Source organism: Alligator mississippiensis, chromosome 4 (assembly GCF_030867095.1).
Source record: "Alligator mississippiensis isolate rAllMis1 chromosome 4, rAllMis1, whole genome shotgun sequence".
Taxonomy (NCBI): domain Eukaryota; kingdom Metazoa; phylum Chordata; order Crocodylia; family Alligatoridae; genus Alligator; species Alligator mississippiensis.
The window spans coordinates 179,526,489-179,553,289 of NC_081827.1; the positions used below are offsets into that span (position 1 = coordinate 179,526,489).

Sequence of the window (26,801 nt, forward strand, 5' to 3'; positions counted from 1 at the left end):
TCTGGCCCGTGGGCTGCATTTTGCCTGCCCCTGCAGCTTAACGGTACAAGATCAGGCTCTTGCGAAACATCAGTTTAATTTATTTTGCTATGATTATTTTATAGAGTGTTTTTACTTGAATAGTGAATGAAGCTAAACAGATCTAGTATAAAAATATGGATAAAAGAGCTTTTTTCTACCTTTTAAGGTACAAACAGATCTTGTTTTATTTTTTTCCCTTGGGTTCAGGGCACAGCTGATGCAATAGATTGGCAGGTACAAACATTACCTAGGGCCATTTTTCCCACAGGATCAGGCCTGTTGCTTCCAGGACTTCAAGGACCTCATCCTGTGAGACAGTGGCCCCATGTACTTGGCCCCATGGGGTTCCCCTGCTGTGCAGTGTGAAAGGTGGGCCCTAGATATCCCTGCAGAGGGTGCTTATGCTGCACAGCAAGGAAACTCCATAAGGTTCGAAGCTCTGCATTTGCAGATGTGTGCCCTAGGAATTCCTTTAAAGTGGTTCTCTTGCAGTGCAGCATGAAATGTGCACTCAGGATTCCTCTGCCCCAAGTGGCTGGAAAGCAGTGACAGCCCCAGGCTCCCAGGTTGTCCCGGTCTATTGGAATGAGTTGCATATAACAGAAATGGTTTCAGCATTTTCTTATGCATAAAGTATATATGTAGAAAGAAGATTCTGTGTGATAAGGTGTGACAAGCTATTACCAGCAATCATCACACAAAAGTTCTTAGGTAAGGGGCAAGGGTGTCTCTTTGTTGACATTTTGTGCCTCCAAAAAAAAAAAAAAAAATCTGGTGTGACAAGGGCTATGGGCTATTTGGAAGCCTAAAGAGCTCCTCTTTCTAGAAATATTTATGAGAAATCAATTAGTTTATTTTAAGGTTACAGTTAATAACTGTTTCTTATTTATGTGTTCATTATATACCTGGAGTGAAGGAAGTGTTTTAGCAGAAGACAGAATTAGTATCCAGCCAGTCAGAGATTTCCAGTGCTCAGAAAGTTTCACAGCTGACAGAACAAAACAGAGTGTCTCGGAACATTAGGAGAATGCTGATTTGCCTGATTAAAAATAATGATTTCTGATAAAAGAAAGCTACATGTTTTGCTTGGTGCATCAGTCAGAAAGTTTACATTGTGAGATCCATCACTGTGAAATGTATTTGAAAATAGCTTTTAATTACATTTGGCATTTCTGAACTTGCTGTTCTTGACAAGCATCTTGCTGAAAGGAGACATTATTTGTGACACCAACAGTATGAGGGCCCTATGTAAGAGATTGTAAACCAATTTCCTCTGGCTTTAATGTTGTTTAACAATCAGAAGAAGAGATTTACTGTCTAAAACCTAAATGTAATTGTGTTTCAGTTATTTTAATACAGTATTAAAATGATTATATGGCAACTGTAGGTACTTTCACTAAACTGCAAACTGTTATTCAGTAATATTTCACCAAAGGTTTTCAGCATTTAAGGAGAAATTCTTGATCCTGTATGTGAATGATACATTTTTAGTCTTCTGCCCAGTATCTGAAAAGTTGGTATTGTATAACAAAACAACTATAAAAAAATATAAAAAAGTCATATACACAAAAATGACCTTCCAAATTCAACAACACTCTTCCCAATATTAATTAGAATGTAATGCCATGAATTTTATGTACATCAGTTATTTTAGGAACTTTAAAAAATAAAAAAAAAAATATTTAAGATTTTATTTCAGGGGTACTCAACTTTTTAAAGCTGTGGGTCTGGTATTTGTGACCCAGCTGCCCCATGGGCTGCTATTTGTTTTCTCCAAAAGGGAAGGGAGGTGGTTGCCAATGTTAGAGGGAGGAAGCAGGGAGAGAGAGGAGGGAGAAAGGGAGAGTAAGCAACCCTGCCAAAGGGGTGGGGAGAGGGAGAGTGCAGGAAGGACTGTGGGGATCAGTATCATGGCGAAGGGTAGGCAAGAAAACGAGCTGGCCAGATTCAGTCATTTTTTGGGCCAGATTCAACCTGTGAACCATACTTTGAGCACCACTGTCATACACTTAGTTTGAAAAATGTAACTGTATATTAATGAAGTAGTCATACATCTTAAATTCTGCTCTTTTATCCCTCGTATCCTGAAGATCATATCTTAGGTTTATATAAATGGGCACAGTTCCCATCTGGTTGATGAGTAAAAACGTTATTTTATGTTCTGCTGAAACACTTCTTGCAATATAGCAAGGATCTTCTTTCTACTTTTATAATGTATGCATAAGGAAATGCTGAAATAATTTCTGTTATTTGTAATTGATTTCAATAGACTGATTCAGATTTAAGCACATTGATTTAGATTGAAAAGAAATAGACATATGCAGAGGATCATATTCTCATGTGGGGTAAATCATCATAGCTGTCTGTTCTTTGACAGACAAGGTTCTTTGGGTAGATGTGATATCTTTTATTAGACCAATTAAATAGTTGGGAAAAATTGTTTTTTGCAAGCTTTCAGGCACAAACACCCTTCTTTAGGCCCAGGGAGAGTCTGTTGGTGTTTGTGTGCTCTTCTGGGTAGAATAGAAGCCAATATGCAAAATGCAGGTCTCTGAAAATGCAAATGCATGGCAGTGAGGTCCTTAGGGAAGAGGAAACATTGATGACTCAGTAGATGGTCTAGCCTTTAGGGTAAATTAGTTTATACTTTTCGGTTGAATCATGTAACAGTTTCCAAGCCCTATAATACCTTGTCTGTCTTGTTGGTTTGGAATACCTCAAAGCCTATATAGTTGGCCTTTTGCCCATGTTTATGAAAAGTTAATACATGTTCAGTATTGTTTGAGCATATAACATGTAGCCCATGCAGAATGATATATGTCACATAAAATGTCCATAACTATGAGAAACACCCAACCACAATGTATAGCAAAAGGTTGTAAAATCTATAGCACTGATATATTGGGAATATATTAAACAGATAAGGTGCATCTACACATTGCCCTATGGCAACCTTTTTACTGTGTCATTTGGAAGTACTAAAGCACGGTGCAGTAACTGCTTGTACTGTGCCATGCGTGCAACCCTTGCTATAACCTCCATCAGGAGAGTAGAAGTTCAAAATCTCATGGTAGAATAGTCATGTTGACAGATTTTCAAGGAAAGGAGTCACTTTTGGCTTTGGATTAATATCATGCATAGTTTGTACTAATATATAGATTCATAGATGCTAGGGTCAGAAGGGACCTCAACAGATCATTGAGTCCGACCCACTGCCTAGGCAGAAAAGAGTGCTGGGGTTAGATGATCCCCAGCCAGATGCCTATCCAGCCTTCTCTTAAAGACCCCCAAGGTGGGGGAGAGCACCACCTCCCTTGGGAGCCCATTCCAAATTTTGGCCACTCTTACCGTGAAGAAGTTTTTTCTGCTATCTAGCCTAAATCTGCTCTCTGTCAATTTGTGACCATTGTTCCTTGTTACCCCAAGAGGTGCCCTGGTGAACAGAGCATCTCTGATCCCTTGCTGTGTTCCCCTAATGAATTTGTAGGCAGCCACAAGATCACCTCTCGGCCTTCTGTTGCGGAAGCTGAAGAGGTCCAGGTCCCTCAGTCTCTCATAGAGCTTGTCCTGTAAGCCCCTAACTATACAAGTAGCCCTCCTCTGAACCCTCTCAAGTCTATCAAATCCTTCTTGAAGTATGGCACCTAAAACTGGACACAGTACTCCAACTGCGGTCTGACTAATGCCGCATAGAGGGGAAGTATCACCTGTTAATTTGTCCTGGGGTTTCAGCTTGGATATGTCATTGTAGGATTATATGCAAAAGATCGTCCTTTTCAGAACTGTGAAGGCACAGCCTGTTCTTTCATTCTTTCAGCAGAAACCACAAAAACTTGCTTCTCACTTCCATGTGCTCAGGGAGAGCAGGGTCTGATAGTAAGGGTGGGGTGGGTTGGGAGGGCTGCAAGGAGAAGAAGTGGGGACAGGAGTGGAGGGCAAAGGGGCCACCTGACACCCCCCCCCCAATTTATTTTTCCTGTTGTAGCAGTGAGAGATGAACAAATTCCAGGCAAACGTTCAATACTTAGATTCTATACTTGGAAACTTATAACAAATTTATAATCTTTCCACATATAGTATTTAATTATTGGGGAGTGGGGGAGGGTGTCATCTTATGTTCAGGGTCATCTTCTATTTGAATGTATATGAGTGTATATCTTCTATTTGAGTGTATAGTTACCAATTTTTCCCTAATTCTCCCAAAAATTAAGGGAGAAAGTACATATGTCCAGTAGGTAGATGACAGAATTGGGTTGGGTGGAGTTGCAGACACTATGGAGGGTAAGATTAGGATCCAGAAAAAACTTTGATAACGTATAGAAATGGTCTGAATTTAATCAAATTAAATTTATCAAGGACAAGTGCAACATCCTATTAATAGCTTGTGTAGATGAGCGTAGTTAAGCACTGAAACAGGAAACCTAGAGAGATTGTGGAATCTCAAATATTGGAAGTTTTTAAGAGTAATTCAGATGAACGCTTATCTAGGATGATTTAGACAGGAGTGATCCTGCCTTGAGCAGGGGATTTGGATTAGATGACTGCCTGAGGTTCTTAGTAGCCCTACTTTTCTTTGATTCTGTTTGTAAGATATTTCTGTGATTGCAATATATATACAGCATATATATTGCAATCGCAGAAATATCTTACAAACAGAATCAAAGAAAAGTATATATGTATGGGGGCACACTTTTACATTCACAGATCAAAAGATTACCTAAGGTTTTTGTGGTTTCTGCTGAAAGAATGAAAGAACAGGCTGTGCCTTCAAAGTTCTGAAAAGGACGATCTTTTGCATGAAATCCTACAATGACATATCCAAGCTGAAACCCCAGGACAAATTTACAGGTGTCTCACAGTTCTCAGTTGCTTTTCTTAGAAAATTTCCAATTATGTTGTTTTCAAGTCAGTAAATGTTATCAATCCTTATGTTTACCAAATATTATGCCATCTCATTGGCCTCTGTATCTGGCATAGAATTTGGATAGTGCTCCATGCTCCTGTCTATCTTAAAACAGACTCCAAAACCTTACTGCCACAGGAGTACTGTTTGCTAATCACCCACAAGGTGAATACATATGAATGCTACAGCTCAAAAGAAAATGTTTACTTACATCTTGTGTAATTGTTGAATGCTTGAGTGTGTGTGCATACAACACAACACATGCGTGCACACACATGTGCACATACACACACATTTCTGCTACACATGCTCATGCCCAGTCATTCACAGTACAAATATACATGAATTTGAGTATGAAAGGAGTGAAGAAGAGGAGTAAAAAAGCACTGTCTTTCTTCATGCCATCAGCCAGAGGCATTAGGATATGCTGCCCCAGTGGGATCTATTACTATAAGTCACCAACTCAAGTTCAATAGGTATAAACACCTACAAGTACACAATACATGACCCAAGAAGTTGCAGAGGAAGTACAGTAACAGTTTGTTCCATGCTTACTTTTTATGCAACTAAGTGTAGGAGACTTTGCTAAAAAAGCTGGGCTTGAGTAGGTTTAAGTTTATACCAGTGTACTATAAACTATTCAGACCACATTTTTAGATTAACATAGTAATGGCTGATAATATAGTTAATGTAGGAAAGGTAGAACTTCCATACTTGCTAAAAGACAAGACATGTTTTGATTGGTTGAACATTATATAATTTCTATGAAGACTCATGTGAAGCCCCAGTCTTCAGAGGCAGGCTGTTCAACAGACCACCACCACTATGTCACTGACTGATTGCTAGCAAGCCAGTGCTTTGTAACAGTTTTGTATCTCATAAAATTTGCCTGAGTGTAACTCCTTGGCTGTGTCCGTGTGAGCAGGGGCCTGTGTTCGCAGCAGCATAAATAGTAGTGACACAAATTTGTGTCACTACTTTGTGCCTCACTGTATGCCTCTGCCCATATGCTTTGCAGTGTAATGCATTGTCTCGCTGCTCCATGTGCTGCAAGGGGGGCTGGCTGGGGCATAGGGTGCCTCAGTGTGCTGCTAGCTGGCTTGGGAGTGGCACATGGAGACGGGGAAGCAGGCATCCCAGGGCTGCCTTCTCCCCTGTCTCTACATGCCCCTGTGCTTGAGGTACCCTGTGTCCCAGTCATCTCATTTGTGGCTGGCTGGGGTGCAGTGTGCCTCAATGCAGGGGTTCCACATGCCTCAGTGTGGGGGCTCAACAGTGGAGCACCCACACTGAGGAGTGCTGAGACAGGAGAGCAGCCAGGTCAAGGCTGCCAGCTCCCCTATCTCAAGACATACTGCACCCCAGGCAGCTGGGGAGCGGCTGGCTGGGGCTCAGGGTGCCTCAGTGTGGGGGCCCTGCAGCATGCAGAGATGGGGGAGCAGACAGGCCTAGGCTGTCTGCTTCCCTTTCTCTGCGTTTGTCCACATTCATGCTACTTTGGCATGCTTTGTACCATTTTTTTCTTCAAGGTTTTTTTTTTTTTGTTTCCTTGTTTGTTTTTGCTACCAGGAAATCCCACTAGCAAATTTTGCCCTGGCGTGCAATTTAGCAGCACCGTGCACAGTTTAACATGCAATGCTAGGGGTAAAGAGGTATCACATGCCCGCATATGTGGATCTGGCCCTTATCTCTGAGACTAAGGTATGAAAGCAGAAAGGAATCTAAGTGACCAATACACATATGCCCCAGCAGAGTTTACAATGAAAAATTGCCAACTCAAGGTTTGTAGGTACACATATCTACAAGTTCACAACACACCCCCAAAAGCAAAAGTTACCAAAGAGGTTAGCAGCAGTTTCTTTCACATTTATTTTTTTTATGCAGCAAAGCAAAGGAGGCTCTGCTAAAAATACAGAAAGAACGTGATTTCCATCGAATGCACCATAAACGAGTGGTTCAGGAGAAAAACAGGCTCATTAGCGATATTAAAAGGTAAGCAAACCTATCTTTCACTGTGTCATTTAATTAAAAGGTAACTAAGCTTGAATGTTACTTGAGAAAACTCAGCTATATTTTAAGTATGACGTACAAGGCCAAAAGTAGCTAAATTGAGTTAGCGTTTTGGTAAGTGGCAGTTTTATCCACCCTGAAAACAGAGAAATGATACACTAGGCCTTTAAGCTTGATGTCTCCGATCTTTCAGAAATTAGGAGGAAACTTTCTACAGAGCAGAGAAAGGAGATGTAGGTACATAAAATATTTGGTACATAAAGCATCTAATGTTCCTTGACTGTCAATTTCTTTTTTTCATGGTTGTTGGTGAATCTCATTCATTCATTTCAACTTGAGTTAGGTATAACTAAATCTATCTTCTTTTATTTTATTGTCATTTAGTTCCCATCCTTTTTATTTGTTGAGCATGCTTTAAGCTAGTTTTCAGGATGTATTGATTCTGGGTTCCTGTTTATTTCTTTGAGCATTCTTGCCTTACAGGTCTGTTATTTTCGAGAGTAGTAGGTCACACACAAAAAAGGAATTCCTTGAAATTCATAATCTCTAGTTTTATTGTTGCCTTTTTTTTTAGTCTGACAGAACAGACTTGATTTTTCCTACCTTTTTGTAGTTGAGTTTGTTTTAGAAAAAACAGGACAACACCTTGAAGTTATACAGCTTTTCTCATCAGAAGATCTCAGAATGTTTCCCAGAGGTAGGTATAATTATCCCCAACTTACTTTGATGAAGAGGAGACATGGAGTGGTTAGGTTGCTCACAAGTGCAAGGTAAAGGAATGTGGCAGTAGCAGATTTGGAAACTACATCCTTTGCTTTAACCTCTAGATAACAGTGCATCCTAAATAGAAGAAAATGTTTTTTTGAAGAAAGCTGTAAAAGGTACAAGATGAAAGAACATCCCATTAGCTATGCTTCCATAATTGCCAAAGTATTCCACCTTATTCCTTTCCTTTGCATTTCCTCTTCGCAGTCTCAGTTATGGGTGTATCAGATGGGTGTGGCCACTCCTAGCAGGCCATGCCTATCTCTACTCATTTTTGAGGATTAAACTACAAAAAGGAGAATGAAGCTTTGGCTGCTTCAGTTCCTTCTGACTGCTAGCAGCAATGGATCAGGAAGTAGTCTGGATCTTGTGTCCAGATTCCTATTTATGCAGTATTCTTAAAAGTTTTAGAAATACAGAGTATTTATACATGCTTAGTTTTAATTAGTTTATATTAGGGTTAAGGATTTTTGTAGTAGTAATGTTGGAGCTTTGGTTCTCTTATATCCTGATGGCATAACTGAAGAATATTGGGTCATGTAAAGGAGGTTCAGTTTCTGTGGGTTGAATTGCTCTGTGTAAAAACATTCATACTTTTTCTTCCGGACCAAAAATAACAGTTCTGGGAAAAAGATAAGCCAACTTCAACCAGTGAGAAGTTGGTCCTGGGAGAATCTCTCCCAGGAAAATGCATGTTTGTATATTTTCTCTCAGCTTAACACCTTTTGGGGATGAGGAAGAGTGGAGCTAGGGAAAAGGCTCTTGAGCCTTCCTGAGATTGGGATCACTTGGTCTGGAGAAGGCATAAGGAGCAGCTGCCTCTGCCTCTGCCCTTCCTATAGACCAGGATGGGAGGAGAGGACCCTGTTGGCTCCTCATATATCGGGGCTCCCAGTTTGATAAACAGGAAGGAGCTTTGCATCACTGCTCCCTCCATTGGGCACTGGAAGCTGAGCAGAGATATGCCAGATGCATGCCCTTTTCTCACACCAGAGTTCCTGGAGTAAGAATCAGGTGGTTTTGCAGTATTGCTTTTCTCCCCTCCCCTCCTCTCCTCCTTGGAACTGGTCTGGGAGGTGAGAGAAGTAGCATCCATTGTTCCCTACTTCTCTGCAGTCTCTAATTTTGGGAAGAGGTGGAAGGCTTTGTCAGTCTGCCAGCAGTGATCTAAAAGCCAGCAGGGCTGGGAACTGGGCACAGGGAAAAGCTCCCCAAGCCTGGTCCCTGGCCCTGAAAGATTCTTCTGGCATTCACAGGGATGGGAACTAGGCCTGGGGAGGCTCTCCTTGGAATAAGTGGGCAAAGCACCCACCTGCTTCTCACAGTAAAGTGCCAGGTGTGTGGGGTAGGTGGGGCTTTGCCATGGGGTTCAGTGCCTGGGAGCTGGGGTGGTGGAAGACCATGGCTAATGGGGCTCAGCTCCCCCCAACTTTTTGCAGTGGCCAATGACAGCAGCAAAACCATGGCACTACCATCCCGCAGTGCCTGGTGCCGCTCAGCATGCGGCCGCTTCTCCGCTGCCATGTATAGCACCAGTGCGTACTGACCTCTCAACAGCCTTGTGGGAGGGAGGGGCAGGGGTCAGGTGGGGCTCAGCCCCCCCAAATAATATTGTCCCCCACTGCTTATGAGGAGAAGGAGCACTGCCACCCCCTGCCTGCTTTTCACACCAGAGGTTCTGTGTGGCAGGGGGGTTCCCTTCTGCTTTGCTCTCTGAGACTGGGAATGAAACGGGAGCATCTGCTCACTGTTACCTGCCTGTTCCCAAATCTGGGCCCTCTATCTGGGGAAGGGGAAGGGGCTAGGGGGAACTTGTCCCAGACTTCTCCCCTCCCAGACTGGTCCAAGAGGGAAAGAGAGCATTGAGATAAAGCCCCCAATCCCTTCCTCAAGGTGAGCAGTGGCTGGTTTTGGGAAGAGGCAAAGAGCAGTGGCAGCTGCTTCCCTCCCTGGAGCAGCCACTGCTTCATAGGCGACATGTAGCAGGAGGTACCGGGGGGGCATGTGTTCCTCCTGAGAGCACTGGTGCCCCCCTGACACCAAGCGCTCCTGCTTCTAGGGGGGCATGGAGAGCGTTTGTGCCCCCTCTGAAATCAGCCAGTGGGACGTCAGTGGCAGAAGTGCCAGCGGTGGAAGTCCTGGCACTTCCACCACTGCTGTGCCGCATGCAGAAGTGCTGGCACTTCTGCTTCCACTATACTGCTGGCACACTCGATGACTGGCGGCTGTCCTCCCCCACCCCCCTGCGGTTGCCAGGTGGCTGCTGGGGGACCTCCCCCCTGGTCGTGCCCCGCTGGTGCCCCCCCCAGGCTTGGGAGGCACCAGTCACCCATGCATTGCTTCTCCTTGTTTCTTCTCCAACCTGGGCATTGGGTACTGCCTGGCTTGGGAAGGGCTGGGGGCTTGACCTCACTGCTCCTTCCTCTTCCAGACTGGTCCAGGACGGATGAGAGCAGCTCCTGCTGGTCCTTGTTCCTTCCCCAAGCCAGGTACTAGACGTCTTGGAGAGAGGCTGGTGGCTCTGCCCCAGTGCCCCCTCTGTTCCACTCTCAAAGACAGGGAGCAGAGTGGAGGAGATTGCTCCCTGCTCATTCCCTGAACCCAAGTCTGGGGAATGTGGGGGGAGTCCTTCCCCACTACTTCTCTCCCACCAGAGACTGGGAGGAGTGGAGCAGGCACTGCTTCCTATGCCTTCCCTACATCAGGATCACCTACTCTTGTGAAGGTAGAGAGAGCAAGAGAAGGGTCCCTACAAGCTGAATGTCTGTAAGCTCCCTCACCCAGAATGATTTCTACTGGTGGAAAATTCTCAGAAACTTCCACTGGTAGAAATGAACTGTTCATGACTGCAATCTAGCTTTTAAGAACGACACCTCTTGCCATGATGTTTTCTCAGCATTTAGCACCCATACAAGGTGCCTAGCCTTCCTGGGAGAGTGTCTCAGGGGGCTCTGTAGTATTTTCACATGAATAGCTAGACGAGAGACAGAGAACAGATTTCAGAAGTCATTTTTCCAAAAAGCATTAACTGCCAAGCTCTCTAGTTTTGCACTTTATTTGGTTTCATGAGAGTCTATGGCTAGGACACTTTTAGAAAAAAAAAATAAATTAGAAATATCCTAACGATCCTTATTCAGTTCTCATATCTTGCTTGGATTAAAGTTCCAGGAAGGTGCTGGTATCTTAATATAATCCAATGTTAATATAGGTTAAATTTAAGAAGGCAAAGACATTATTAATGATGTTTATTAGCAGAACTAGTCCACATATGAGAAATAACTCTACTGAATAATGAGCAAGTGCATAGACTGTTATAGTACAATATGGAGACTTCAAACAGAAGAAAAGGTTATCTTCAGGGTTCCTGGTTTCAGTTTCAAGTATTTTGAAGAGAATGTGGACAGATCATACTTTGACATCACCTCAATTCCTGAAGTCCAAACAGTGACAAATTGTCTTCCCTTTTCTCCATCCAAGACCACTCTTACAGTTTTTTCTTTCAGGGCTGGTTTAACAAGGTCTCACTCCAGGGGTGACTGTGATGCCCATGGAGCCCCCTCAGCCCTTATCAACTATGCTTTCCTTGGTCAATCTGCCCCTCCCCTCATCTGCCATGCCTTGATGTTATTATGATTTTCAGCAAGGGAGGCTGCCTTGGGTCTTCCAAAGCCTGGTCTCACACTCCTGAACACGGGTATCTGTCCTTATCACCCTAAAGGCTAAGTATGTGGGCTCTGTCCTCCACAGTACTTATGCCCATGTCTCACAGATGTCACACATGCCAATCAAATCATAACTACCCCAAAGCCTATGCTTCTGGCTCTATTAATTCTTGCACCACTCTCTGGGCTATGGGCACTCTGCCTCCCTCAGTCTCCTCCTGGCCTTTGTTTCTTCTCCTTAGATGTTGGGTCCACTCCTAGGCCAGTTGAGACCCATGAGCTCTCCTTCCCCGCAAGTTTCTAGCTGTGGCTCTTCTTGGCGTTTGGCTCTTCCTGTACCTTGGTCCTGCTTCTAAGCCAGTGAAACCTATGGGCACCCAGGCCCTCCCTGCACCCCCAGACCATCTCTTTTCCTTCTGAGTCCTGTAGCCCCTGCTCCATCTCGGGGCCAGCTGGGACCCAGAGCTGGGACCATCCCAGCCCTAAGGCTGCATGCTGGCTGTCCTGCCTCCCTGAAGCTGAACTTCTAGCTCTAAGGCTGCATATGCACAGACATACTTAGTGTGAACAAAGATCACTCTCCCAGCAACGTGCTCAGGAGCTTCTTCTCTTTCAGCTACCAGGATGAAGACAGACTCCTTACCTCAGGCCCTGGATATATGTATACCGCAAGCCCAGCCCCCTTCCATTCAGATGTCTTCCCTGATTACTGCCTGAGCTGTTTCCAGAACCCTGTCTCCTCTTAAAGTGACAGATGTGCTAAGTGCCCTGTCACAATTGGATCCAAGATTGCATCTACGGTCAGACATGATCAGTTGGATCAGCCAGACATGATCAGATGGATTTTTTTCCTTTTACCTGTAGGAAGATATGAAAATCACTTTGTCCTTCAGCTACAGAACTCATGCACCCTTCTATAAAATGAATCTGACACGGACCATTTATTGACCTCTAATATACCTCCTTGGCTATGATTGCCATATTAACACCTAAAACAATGCTTTACCCTGATCCTGAGAATGGTAGTATAGGCAGAAACTAAAATCTGGTTCAGGGCCAAAACACAACACTGCAGAAGGAGAGAGATTTTTTTTTTTTTAAATCTAAGTACCTGATATACCAAATGGGACCATAAGAAATAACTGGAGACAGGCCATGAATTTGACAGCATACATCCATGTTGAAAATCCATGGGATTTCTGCACCCTTATCATCTGAGGATGTATTTGTATTCCTGGGTATTCAAAGGTCATATTAGAAAGAATGGGAACCTGATTCCCAAACTACCAACTTCACACCAGCTATGGGCACTTGTACACATGATGGGGGTTTAATTCTCACTAAACTAAGCAGGTTTATTAAAATTGACACGGTGTGTATTGATTTGTTTCATCACTGTGTACAAGTGACAGCTTTTAAATCGAATAAAGCTCAGTTCCCTATTCACAGTAAATTACAGCAGTGGGAGAGGAGGAGATGTGCACTGTCCACCCTGGATGACCATGGCCAGTGTGCCGTGTTGCCCCTGACTCCCCAAGGGGTACCTTGATTGCCAGAGGCACCATCACCCCATAATCTACCCCTGCTTAATGCAAGCAATATAAAACTGCCTGGCCACTTTATGCGGGCAGTCAGGAGTGGTTTTATTCCCCGGTAAAAAGCAAATTGTGGTGGCCCGGTCCCATCACTGCAGGCAGCCCTTGGAAGTGCCCGCTGCCTGCACAGCGCATATTGTCCTTTCTCCATCATGTGAGGTAGCAGCAAGTTTCTAAAGACATACTCATCATGTGTGCTTCCTGCCCAGCCTGTATAAACGTTAGTGAAATGGCCCTAGTGATCCATTATGGCTTGGAGGATCACTGAAGCAAATCCCTTCATATTTGTGAATAACTGACTGGCCTGCAATGGGGATAACACCAAGATGTATGTCCTGTCCAATGCACCCATGCAGTTAGGGAACCCCATGGCCTTGAAGCCTTCAACAACTTCCATGGGGTTACGGAGGCAAATAAAGTTGTTCTCCGTAACGTCCTGCAGCAGCGTAGTCTTCTTCCTCACAATTTGCAGGACATTAGGAAGACTTTTTTTACAGTAAGGGTGGCCAGAATCTGGAATGGGCTTCCAAGAGAGGTAGTACTATCACCTAACTTGGAGGTCTTCAAGAGGAGGCTTGATAGTCACCTGGCTGGGGTCATCTGACCTCGGTCCTCTTTCTTGCCAGGGGCAGGGGGTCAGACATGATGATCCATTGTGGTCCCTTCTGACTCTACAATCTATGGATCTATGAATCAGCAGTGGCTGGAGACATTCTGCATGAGCAGGAAGACATTTCATCATATAGTCTCAATGCTAGGGCCGAAAATTGTGAGGAAGAAGACTGCCCATAATGTCCCGTAGTTGACTTGATCTTCCCAAGTCAACAGTATGATTCACTCCTACCAATCAGAGCTACTTGCATGGGTCCAGACCCTGTGGTCATTGTTCTTCAGGTTGATCCACAGAGCCCTGTGAGGCACAATTTCCACAGCTGCCTCTCAGTTCTCTCACTCCACCACACAGGCTATTAGCCTGGTGTGATTAGGTTCTGGTATGTCTTCGCAGCTTCGTAGAAAGTTCATTATACCCTGTATTGCGGTCAGTAGCAGCATTTCTGCATTATTGATTTGCCTCCATTCTGTGGTGTGTGTAGTGCTAGTGCTGTTTTTGAATAGCTACCATTAGCACATCAACACCTATGCCAGGCATCGAGGTGCCAGAACTATCAAGTAGTCTTGCACTCAGAATGGTCTGAAATCCCCCTACACTGTGTTTTGGAACAAGACAGCATTAAGATCTCTGCTCCATTTAAATTCCTAAATACACCAGGTTCCTTTAACAGGACCTCCTCCCAAAGCTTGGGCTTTTAGGGTTCTTGGTGATTCCCCCTGAAATCCATCAAGTACTCAGCATTAAAAAAGGGGACACTGAGCCGAACACTCAGTGGATGAACCCCGATTTTTTTTCCCCCCATCAGACCAGATAGACCCCCAGAACAATCGGGCGATTGATAGGTGGGATGCTGGGGAAGGGGAGGTGTGTGGGAGCTGCCAGGCAAAGACTTATACATGTGATTGGTAGAGAGCCATTATGATCTATCCTTCTGGACAATGGGGTACAATTTGGGGTAGGCTATGGATATCACTGGTGTTTTGTTAGGAAAGGTCACTTGAGCAGATTCCCCTGACTGCTGGTACTGAGACATGTCATACCTTCATAGGTATGGATACGTGGAATTTCATAAAAGGTTCTTTAACCCCATGTCTCTATAACTGCTCTCAGCCTTTGCCAAAAAGCATCTTGCTACTTTGGTGGCAGCATAGCGAGCCCTCTCTTGACTCATTTTGGCCACAAATAAATACTTGATGGTGACGCCGAAAACAAGTCAGTTCTACAGGGTACAGAGCAGGAGCCAGATACATCTATAAACCAGGGGCCCAACTGGACCTGTGAAGAACTTAAAGATTTGATTGATATATGATAGGAAGAAAAGATCCTTGAACAGTTGGCAACTAGACAAAATAAGCCAGTCTGTACTGCCATTGCCAAGGAAATGAAGGCATGTGGGCTCAACTGGGACTGGATGCAGTACCACAGCAAGATCAAGGCCCTGAAATGTGCTTTTCATTGGGCCAAGGACAAAAACTCTTGTTCTGAGTCAGGATTCTTAATTGCTTCATTCTATGACCAGCTGTCCACCATTCTCACCAAGGATGCAGGCAAGGCTTGTCTCTGTTCGGGACAATGGGGGTTCCGGAGGCCACACCTAGCCTAGAGTCCACAGACTGTCTTCTACAGGAAACGTGTTGGAGGCATGGGGCGACTGCTCGCAGGAGCTGGTGGATGTGGACATCCTAGATTCAGTTATCCTAACCATGAAATCACTGCCCTGATGACTTGGCTGTAGAACACAGAGGAGCAGAAGGATACATTGGATACAACTCTGGTACTGTCCCCTATGGACTCATGTGACACAGGAGAAGTTCCAGAGACCCAAAGATTGGTTTTGGTGCTGGAGACACCAGAGGATCCATGCCTCAGGACTTGTAAGTTTTGGGGAAGTGGCATTAGATTGATTTGTGGGCCTATAGCAGGCATGCAATGTTTTGTGTGGGGTGGATGTGGTGTGGGATTTTTGCGAGTGTCCTGCAAATTGCTTGACTTTAGTAAATCAACTGTGCATGGCTGCAGCCAGGTGGCTAGCGGATGCCCCTCCCCCCCCAGCTATGATTGGTTTATTGGGGTCAGCAGGCCACTGTGCGCTGGCCGCAGGTAACTGCTGTTGCCACTCAAAACCCTTCTTCCCCCCACTGTCTGCCACTGAAGGCCAACCGCTCTGCTCTTCTGCTGCACAGCCCTCAGCACTTGGGCTTAGAGCACATAGGGCTGCTGGACAACTGAGGTGAGAGTTTGGCCATGCAGCCACCATCCTCTCTGGGGGCATCTCTGGGGAGGTGTCCTGGGACCGGTTACTCCTCATGATGCCAATGTGCCCTGAGTGTGCCCCTGCTTCATGTGCCCTGGGCAGTGTGTGATGAGGTGTTTGTGCAGGCTGAGGGGTGCCTGAGCCACTGTGCACTGCTGCTGCTGATCCTGCCGGTGCCCCGGATACACCTGCACTCCTGGTTTCAGACCCTTAGCCACGATGGTGCAGGGGGCAAGCCTGACCTGCCATGCAACCTCCACCAATGATTCAGTGGATACCAGTTGCAGCACTACACGATCCTGCCCCCTGCTACCAAGGGGGACATTGCTGCCAGCATTGACACCTTCCTTAGCAGGTGAATGGTGTGTTCCTGCCCAGCTGTGGGAACTTTGGATGCTAAATAAAGTTGTGACTGTTGTCAGGCATTGTCTGTGTGCTGTGTTCATGGGAAGCAGGGGCAAGGGTGGTGCGGGCAGGCCAGGCAGGGAGCCCAATAAATGTCTTGCCCTGTAATGCCTTCCTAATTCAATTTACATTTAGCGATGACATAGCTGGTGAGGAAATGAATGCAGACAGAATTGGCCTGCCATTCCTTAAGCCACCTGCCCCTGGCTCACCAAGGGGGGGTGGGCTTTGGTTGCTAGTGGCCCCATCTTCCAATGATAATCTGCTCACCCCTGCTTAATGTAAGGAATGAAATACTGCTCAGCTTCCTTTCAGAGGTGGCCAGGAGTTGTTTCATTGCCCACTAAAAGTGAATTGCAGCTGCCCACTCCCAGGACTGCAGGCAGCAGACAGCTCCAGGAAGTGACTGCCACCCGCACGGACACCCTTGACTGCCCATCATTGCCCTGGCTAGGGTGCATGCCTGGGCCATGCTGCTCCTGGCTCACCAAGGGGGTCCTTTGATTGCCAGGTGCATTATCGGGATAATGTGCCCCTGCTTAATGCAAGGAAGAAAAAAATATTTGGCCGCTTTATGGAGGCACCTGGGAGGGGACAATTTCATTTCCTGCTAACAAGAAAATTGCAGCTGCCTGGTCACAGAACTGCAGCCTTTAACCTAGGTCATTCAAGGAATTAATAAGTGCGTGGCCATCAAATGTAAGCACTTGAGAGTGGTTTCATTTGCTGTTCAAAGCAAATAGCGGCTGCACGGTCCCAGGAGTGCCCAGGTCCAGGGAGGCTAGGGTTGTCAGGCTGGACCGGGTGTTGGGCCCCTGTCAGGAGGGTCTCTCTGCCAGTCCCCACACACCCCTAGCCCTGACAATGCCCCTCACTGGTGAGCTGCCAGCGTGGGTGGAGGGGGAATTTACCAGTTTTTCCTGTTTTACCAGTCTGATCAGCCACTCTATGGGTCCCTCTGTTAACTGCTATTGATTTGGCAGGGAGAACAAAGTCAGGCAGCCTGGCTTGAGGACCTGCTAATCGCCCGCATTGAAACAAATGTATGGCCATAAAGCTTATGCAAGTCCTTCCCCTTGCCCCATACACACATGGAACATGAAGGCAAGCACATAGAAACTTTTATTTACATAATTAAACACAACTGATATACTAAGCATAATTTAGCGATTTACCCCAAAACAGCATTCACTAGGTAACAGTAGGCAATGAGCAATAATCAACAACTTATGTAACAACAAGCAATGATCAACAACTTTTATAACAGTTAGCAATAAGAATTCTAACTTTCTGAACTTGGCTTCTGTTCTCTCCCCCTTATACGGGGATGCCTCCTGGTTTCTGAACTTGACTGCCATTCTCTTCCACTTGTGCAGGAATGCCTCCTGCCACGGTGCCTGTCCAAAAAGCGGCCACTGGTGAGATGTACTTTCCTGGCCATCTTATGCAGCCACACAGCGCAGGTATTGATGGTGCTGATGTCCTATCTGTCTGGGTATTGACTACATGCCTATCTGTCCTGCGTCTGCTCAGTGGTGGTATACCAAGCAGGGCTGAAAATGAAGAAATGCTGAAATTAGAGTCTTTTTGAGACCTCTGCATTCAGCGAATCTTGCAAGCGGATAAGTAGTGTTCGAGCAAAAATGACTGAGAAGGGGTGCCTGACTATGAGTGGTTGCAAGCTCTGAGTGTCTACAAACCATTGTCCATCACAGCCTACCTGCTGTGGATTGCCCTGCACCACCCTGCACTACCAACTAACCTGTGGGGTCCTTAAAGCAGTGTCTTACACCAACTCAATCCCCCTCCTTTCCCTCACATCCCAGCCTAATCACCCACCAATCTCAGTTCAGGTGACAGGTGACTTAAAGGATCCCCACGGGCCTCCACATACTGGGTGTGGAGGTTGAGATTGCACGTATTTCATCCTTGGAGGAATATGTAGGTGCCATGACTGGTACTTTGCCACTATCTTTGTCACTTGAGCCAGCTCGAGTCGCAGCCATGATTGGCAAGGTCGCCAGAGCAGAGGACACCACAGAGATCTGTGTCTGTATCTGTTCAGAATGTTCAAGTGTATCCATTAGTGGATGGAGATACCTCTAATGCAACACATCACACACTGGGGTGCCCTGCCGCTGCGTTCTTGCAACATCACAGTGGAAAGCAGCCTTCAGAATTTGTCCTTGACCCAGCACTCAGCTACTATTTTGTGCCCCTACTCAGCAAGTCTCCTGGACACATCCAGGTAAATGTGACAGTATGCCCATGGGCTGTAGACAAACTGACACAATACCTCAGGGCCCCCAGAACCCACACCAGGCTCTTTGTTTCTGCATAGGACCAAGTGGTCCTAGTCCTATGGGCCCTGGTGTGCTCTCTTCTTTCCCTGGTGTGCTCTCTTCTCTCCCCAACCTCAAACATCTCAGGTCAGTAAGAGGTACCAGAGGAACTGTGACCTCAATTTATAATTCTTGAGGTGAACTTTTCCAGGGAAGTTCCCCCAACCCTGTTTTTGGTGCATAAATTGTGGACACCAGCTATGCTGGCACCATGCTGACAACTTTGTATCTTATGGGCATATTTGTTCTAGAAGGTTTTTTGCAAGTTTTGGCACCCAAAATATCTTCAAAGTGAAGTATAGCTAATCAGTGAGCCATGTACTGATGTTTAGATCCACAATGGGCATTCACAGGGTCCCTTTTGGGGCATTGCACAGCAGAGGTCTACCCACCAGTGACCCATGTGTGAAGACACTGGTTGCTGCTCACAGTTTCTTCCATAGCCAGTGTGGGAATGAATACTGACAGAACTGACCTGCTCTTCATAAAGCAAGCGTGCTTAACACTAAAACAGGTTCACAGAAGGCTGTTTGCCTGTTTTATGTTAAACTGGTGAGGAAATAAATGACATTGGAGAGAAAGTTAGGCTGTGCTAAACATATTGGCTCAAATAAAGAATTAGCTATTTGGCTGTGATTATGGCTGCAAATACTTTCTGGGCCACACAACACTATGCCTCTGCGTTACCAGGGGAATCTTCTGGACATCACTGACCAGAGTCTTGCCCATCACAAAGCACATAATTTGCCATTTAGACCAGTATGGTGTTGTCCGGTTCCAGGATGCAGGCTCTAGCATGCAGGCATCATAACATTTTTTCTGGTGTGCAAGCCCCTTGGCCCCGATCTGAGCTTTAATTTTACCAGGGCAGACACTTTTCATGTTCCTCCCTGGTGACTGAGGCTTCAGATACATGCCAGACCCAAGGCTTGTGCCTGGCCCAATGCAAGGGAAGGGGCAGGCAGTGTCCTGGAGGGTCAGGATGTCTATTGGCCAGTTGGGTAGGAGCCGGCCAGGAGCAGTGTCTGGGTCAGTGGGTCACTGTCTTGGTCACTGAGATTGGCAAAGGTCCTTTTCCTCACTGCGACTCCCCAGAACCCTTCCCTCCCCCTTCCCCATGGCACCAAGCCATTCAAAACACTCTGCTGACTGGCTCCAGCATAAAATACAACAGTTGCAGAAAGTTTATTTGTAGAGCATAGCTCCCCTCTGCAATTTGCTTTTTAGTGGGAAATGAAACCACCCCTGGCTGCCTGCGTAAAGTGGCCCAGTGGTTTTATATTCCTTGCATGAAGCATGGGCGGGTTATGGGCCGGTGGTGCCACTGGCACTCAGCCCCACCCCCGGGGAGGGGTCAGCACAGCCCAGGCAGACACCCTGGGCAGGGCAGTGCTGGGTGGGCAGGGGTATGTGTGCAGGTGGTGGGTGCTTCCTGGGGCTGTCTGCTGTCTGCAGTCCTGAAGCAGGTAGCTGCAATGTGCTTTTTAGTGTGAAATGAAACTATTCCCAGCCACTTGCATGAAGTGGCCACATGGTTTTATATTCCTTGCAGGGGTGGGTTATGGATCTGCGGTGCAACTGGCAGTCAGGGACCCCCTGGGGAGCCAGGAGCAGCACAGACCAAGTGGCTATCCTGGGCAGGGCCATGCTGGTTGGGTGGGTGTGTCCACCTGGCAGTTTAATATTCTTTGCCTTAAGCAGGGGCACCCTGACCAGAAGATTGATTCATGTTGGGCTGGGCTACTACACCTGGTGTTCGAAAGTAGCCACTATACACAAATACCTGAAAATTGAAGCGACATTTGGTGGACAAAGGGGCTCATAACACATCATGCACTGACTTCACATGTACACATGGCAGATCAATGGCTGTATTGTTGCAATTTGCATCGATGCAAACTAAAAATACATTGGGATGTGGTTTATTTTGAATTGCAACAAGCTTATTTAAATCACAACACACCATATGTGTAAAGTGTAATTCAATTAAAATGCAAAAAGGGGCAATTTTCATCACATATACAAGTGTCCTATGACCTCAGATAGGTGTTCTTTTTTTTTTTTTTTTTTTTTTTGAGAAATTGCCACTGCTAGAAATCATTTTAGGAGAGAGAGTAGTACTGGTGTTCAGCCTCCAGCTGACCCCTCCTACTTGCTGTCCAAGTGCCGCATGCAGGGAAGCTCCTTCTGACATGATATGTTCAAAGCTGGTGTCCACAGCTCCTGGCAGTGATACAGAGGGAACAGTGAGGCAAAGGCCTCAACACATTTTGTGAATTAGGCAATCCCTGGTTTGGGGAAAAGGCAGGGAGCAACAGCTGGAGCTCCGTCCACTCCCTGACCAGACCAGATCGGGGGAGGGGGGAGGGGCAGAGGAGAATAGCATACAAGTATTTTTTCTTGTGGACTTACAATTCATACCAGGGCAGCAGCAATTCTCCCAGTAGAAATGTAGCCCTGTACATGACTTATATCCATTACCTCTTGTTTTTGATAACTTTAGTTTCCTTTCTTCAAATAATACTGTCTGTCTTCATTGGGTGTAATGGCTAAGTATAATCATCTAATTTTAAACCAGTTTCAGTCTCTAGTGAACTCTAAGTTGAACATGAGTGTGTCTACATGTGCATTAATGCACTTTAGTTAATGCACATTAAATCTAGTACCTCCAGCCATTTATAAACATGCTGTAGTAGGTGGGCAGGGGGGCGCTTTAATTAAAGCAGTTCTGAAAGCTGCTCTGATTAAAGTGCCAGGAGCACCATGCATCTCAGGATTCCCACACTGAAAAATGGTGGCAGGGGGTGCTTTAACTAAAGCTCACTGAATGCACTTTAAAGCACCCCCGCTGCCATTTTTCAGTGTGGGGACTCTGATACACATGATGCAGGAGTATGCTGCAGCATGTTAATTACCATGCTCCAGCAGACTTGATTAATCGAGTCTGCTCTGACACGTAATTACAGTGTATTGGAGTAGCCTCTTTGCACATGTATAGGCGCCTGTCTATTGTGTGGTACTAGGAAAATGTGCATTAGCCTGTCTTAATGTACGTTAACTCAAGAGCATGGTTTTTAAGTAATGCTTAATACTCATTAGTCTATTTTAATGTCCATTAACTAAAAAGCATGGGGCGTCTATGCAAGAGCACAGAGTCTGTTCCAACACACTGGAATTCCAGCACCTCAAAGTAGACTTGATTAATTGACTCTGCTAGAGTGTGGCAATTACCACATTCTAGCAGCTTGTGTCTCATGTATCAGCATCCCTGTGCTTAAAAATGGTGGCGGGGTTGGTTTATTTGTCATTTTTCAGCATGGGGAACAGAAGTGTTTTTTAGAATTACTTCCTTATTCAATTGGAAGTTTGTGTCCTGTATCAGACATCTGAAGGCCAGAAACTTTCTTTAGAAGGTTTTGTTTCCAAATGCTGACCTTGGTCTCTATTTTTCTCCTTCCTTAAGTAGATTTGTGTGCAGTTCTTGATTAGAAGTTCCTTATTTTCTCAGGATGCATTCATTACAAGTAGCTTGATTTTGCATTGATGGATCAATTTGTGTCAACAAAACTTTTACATAAGCAGGTCATCTGAGGGACAAGGAATTCATGTTTACCTCTATTTGAATAATTTATCATTAAAGGTATCTTCAAAAGAAGATGTGGACAGTGCTATTTCCCACAAGTGAGCTCTCTCAAAAGGTTGTGTCCATGTGATAAACAAACATCTTTTGAAACCCACTCAGAGGATTTTCTTCATAAAAGCTATCCTAGATGTTCAGATATATATCTTCAAAAGAGAGATTTTTAAAAATCCACAATTTGTCATGTACACTCTGTCTCTGTCACTTTGCCAAGAGGTCATTGTTTCCCTTAGACTGGTGGAATTTAAATCTTCAGTAATTTGTCACCTCTTGGGCACTACTTACAATGGTCAAAAGTAGAGTATTCCAAACAAGGTGATATTTGTGAAGTGTCAGCATGTTCTCAAGGTGTAATTTTCAGTATCCTCCCTAAATAATCCATCTTTAACAATTACCATAAATACATCCAACATAGTTTAGGGAGAAACAGTTTGAGGTGGGGCATTGGCATCATCCAGCAAGACAATTGGGGTGCATACAGATGTTCAGGGAGGTTAGGGGGAAGTTAGGTCATGTTAAAAATGGCTACCCGGTCTAACATATTTTACCCAGGTGGTCCTTTTGCTTAGATTCATAGTTGGATTGATATGAGTGTGAACTGTACAAAAGTTCCAGAAAGGTTAATTTGGTCTAAAAATGGCCAACCCAATCTAAGCTAACCCTACCTGCAACCCTAACTTAGGTAGGGTTGGCCATTTTTAGACCAGTCTAACTGTCCCAAACTTCTGTATAGCTCCCAGTGCAGCACAAGGGCTGGGAAAGTCCAGCCACTGGCCCTAGCCTTGACAGGTGCCTTGCTCCCTGGTTGCCATCTTGGAACTGGAAGTCCCAATCCTAATCCCTGACCTTTTCCACTCAAGTCCCTCCCCTTGCCCCTGAAGTACTCCTTTTGGGAGGTGGGTTTGCCACCTTGGAATTAGAAAAAAAACAAATAATACACTAAAAACCAAACATCTACTATAACATAGTTTAATTTTATTTCAAAAATATTTTTGTCCTGATTTGTCTGTGCTTGCATAGTGTATATAGAGGCAATTGCATAATAACTCAAAATAAAGTTTTACTCTTGTATATTGGGGGGGGCGTGTTGTGGGGGTATGGGTGGGTATAGGGTTTGTGGGGGATGTGGGGAAGGGTGTGGGTGTGTGTATGGGGTTTCTGGGGTGTGTGTGGGGTGTGGGGGGCAGTTATGGGGTTTGTGGGGGACTGCATGTCTGCATGTGAATATGGGGTGTGTGGGAGGGTATTTGTGTATGGATGTGTGGGGTTTGTGGAGTGTGTCGATGTGGGTATATAGGTGGGTATGGGGCTTGTGGGGGTGTGTGCGGGGGGTTATGGGGTGTGTGGAGGGAGAGGGTGTGTGGAGGTTGTGGCTGGGGGGGTGACGGTGCATGTGTATGGTGGAGTGTACATGTGGGGCCCCCCTCCAAACATGCCCCCCTCACACACTCTCCCCCCTCATTGTGCACAACTTCTGCCATCATCATCATCAGCAGGCATCAGGCCCTTGAGACTCTGGCATGGGCCTCGCACTCCCACACAGCTGCTGTTTTTTCTGCCTGTCACCACTTCCCTCATGCCACCTGCTTGCTACCACTTACCCCCTGCCTGCCTGCCTCTGCTGCTTCCCCCACCCGCCACTGCCACGTCCCCCCCACCCGCCACTGCCATTTCTTCCCTCCCCACCCACCACTGCTGCCATGTCTCCCCCACTTGCCACCACCCTTCCCTTGTCCACTGCTACTGCTCTCTGACCTGTGAGGCTGGGATCAGGGCTCTCCTGTGGGTGAGGGTGGGAGCGCAATGTGCACTGCTCCTATGGGAGTGAGTGGGCTTAGCAGCATGCAAGCACAGGAAGGGCAGCCCAGAAACAGCCGGATAAAGGTTAATTGGTAGGTACCCACCTGCAGGCCAGATGAAATTGTCTGGTGAGACAGATCCAGCCTGTGGGCTGTATTTTGCCTGTCCCTGCCCTAGCCCCAGGGCTATGCTTTTCCTACCCTCCACTCCTGGCTCTGGGTTATTTTGAGCCTTCTTCCCAGCTCCTTGCCCCCCTCTTCCCACAGATCATCCAGCCCCTCCCCCACCCAGCCCACCAAACCCCACCTACTGCAAGTTGCTCCTGGTGCTTTTTTTTTTTTCAGTGTTTGCTGCTGCTGGAAGCCAAGAACATAAGTCCTGGTGTGGAAAGGGGCAGGAGGGATGGGGGTATTTTTGCTGAGAGAGGTTGTTTGTCTGGAAGTTTGGAGGTCAAGGGTGCTAAAATAGCCCCTGGACTCAGGGGGTGGGGGAGAGAGCCCCAGTGGACTCCAGAAGCCTCCTGATCCCACCAAACACTTCCAGACCCCAACAACCGCCTGTGGACCCTGCCTGCCTGCCGCCCACCACTCCCCAGCCCTGATTCCCCTCTTTGGACTCCGCTTGACCTCCAATTTCCCCTCTTTGAACTCCACTTATCCCTCCGACTCCTCCTGCATGCCCCCCTGGAGTCTACTTGCCCCTCTGATTTCCCCCTGCCACTGGCTCCCCCCATGCTGACTTACCTTGGATGGGGTGCCTATTTTTAACTTGATCTAACCTCCCACTAACTTTTCTGAATTTCTATATGCAGCCTAATCTATCCAATTAAAAAAGTTCAGTGTAGTTTGGATTTTTTTTTACCTCATTTCCCTGCCCCTCCCAATCCCTGAGTTCAGGTTGTCATGGATGGTACTCTTGCAATGTTATTATATATAAACAAAGAGGGAGGTGCTTATTTCACATGACTTTACAGGGGAGTAGTATTTCTGTGGGAAAAGTGCCTTCTCCATTACAGATTCTCAGCACCCTTGCATATATTAGGGAAGGGTAATAGTTTGGCATTCTTGAGCAGAAACACGATAATTTAATGAATGTGCCTTGAAAACAATGGGTGTTTATACACATGCTCTGGGAGTGTGGTGGGGAGGTGGCGCTTTAATTAAAGTGGTTCAGAGAACTGCTCTAATTAAAGCACCTGGAGAGTCATGTCAAACAAGGTTCAGTTAAAGTGCCCCTGCTGCCATTTTTCAGCACATGGATGCTGATGCATGCGATGCTGGAATCTGTTGGAGCATGGTAATTACTCAATTAATTGAGTCTGCTCCAACATGCTGTAACTACAGCACTTTGGAGCAGCCTCGCTGCACATGTATAGGCACCCAATAATTCTAAGGGATCTTCTGGTAGGATCATCTGTGTATAAAGCTCTGCAAGCTAATGACTTCTTGATGTCTGTCTTTTCTCTTCACTGATAAGAAGGTAATAAGGTAAAGTAAGAAGAGATTTAAATGATTCCTGTTGCGCCAGTATTGACTAAGCAGGAATAGTTTCCAGATCTGCTTCATTTCTCAGCAAGAATCTATCATGTGTCCTTTGACACTTGAAATCTCCTGACACAAAAATGGTTGAATTTATCATCTAGGCACAGGCTCCTGCAACTCTCACTGTGTGGGCAGTGGGTTCTAACACAGACTTGTTTCACAGAAGTTCAAAAGATTAGTTTAACTAAAAAGAAAATTCAATTGACGAGCCTTACAATCTAAAATATGAAAGCATTATACTTCGGGAACACAACAGCAATATATTCTGCCACTCCAGGATGTAGCATGTTGAGTATGCTATTGAGTATTAGCTGCAGCGTAAGCTCTCAGAACTGTCTCTATCATCAGTTAAGGTTCATTTATCAGCCCTATTGTCCTTTAGATTGCTCATTGAAAATGAATCAGTGTTTGCCTGTGAAACAGTGGGAAAACATTCTAAGAGGCCTCAGCAATAGCTAGTGTCTTAGTTGATGTCCTACACCTTTAGGGGAGCTTAATTTAGTTTTTTAACAACTAATGAAACACATTTGAGCCAATGGGAGAAATTATTGATTAAAATAATATTATTGCTTCAAATCACATCTGCAAAAAAGCAAATGAAGTATAAGCACTCATGTATAATTTTTCATAAGGGCAGAGTCCTACTACATCTTATCTTGGATTTCTCCTGACGGTAGTCATAGATTTTTTGCATCAGTCATCCTATCTGTGTAAGTTAATATTCACACATGGGCAGTGTGAATTAACCTAAACTTGTATGCATGGGTTATAGTTTAATATTCTGATTCTGATAGCAGCTGATTTTAGCAAAGTGCTAATACCAGGTAATACCATGAGTGTTAGTACATTGCTTTTTTGCATTTGGTTTTGGAGTTTGATTCTACTATGTGGCCGATTCTGTTAAGCAAGACACTGTAAATGGATTTAATTGTAAATGCATAATCTATTTCAGTAACATACATATTAATATTTCTGATGCATCTTCTCCCTCCTCCTTGGAATTTTAATTGGAAGACAAAGCTGAGAAGGTAGTGGATGAATCTGAGGAAGCTGCTGTGCCACATCCTTTTTTTACTCTCATCCACAAACATTAAGGGAGAGAGTGTAAAGAATGCCCCAGTGGGTACTGTTGTTAAAAGCTCCATTATCAGAGTGACTCCTGGCCACTCCATTTATGTGTACGATTATGCAAAGATTATCTCAAAGAGTTCTGGTTATAAATACCATAATACCTCTTTATTTCTGTTTGT

General features: G+C 45.4%; 1 protein-coding gene across 3 annotated transcripts in view; it reads left to right on the forward strand.

Annotated features, from left to right (window-relative positions):
- The window catches only part of SPAG16 (sperm associated antigen 16), a 988,711-nt gene that overhangs the window by 52,705 nt on the left and 909,205 nt on the right, over window positions 1-26,801 (forward strand). For all 3 annotated transcript variants that reach the window (XM_059727149.1, XM_019492271.2, XM_019492270.2), the window contains exon 6: window positions 6,809-6,916. In XM_059727149.1, coding sequence (XP_059583132.1) covers window positions 6,809-6,916 — 108 coding nt within the window. The remainder of the gene's footprint in view (window positions 1-6,808; window positions 6,917-26,801) is intronic.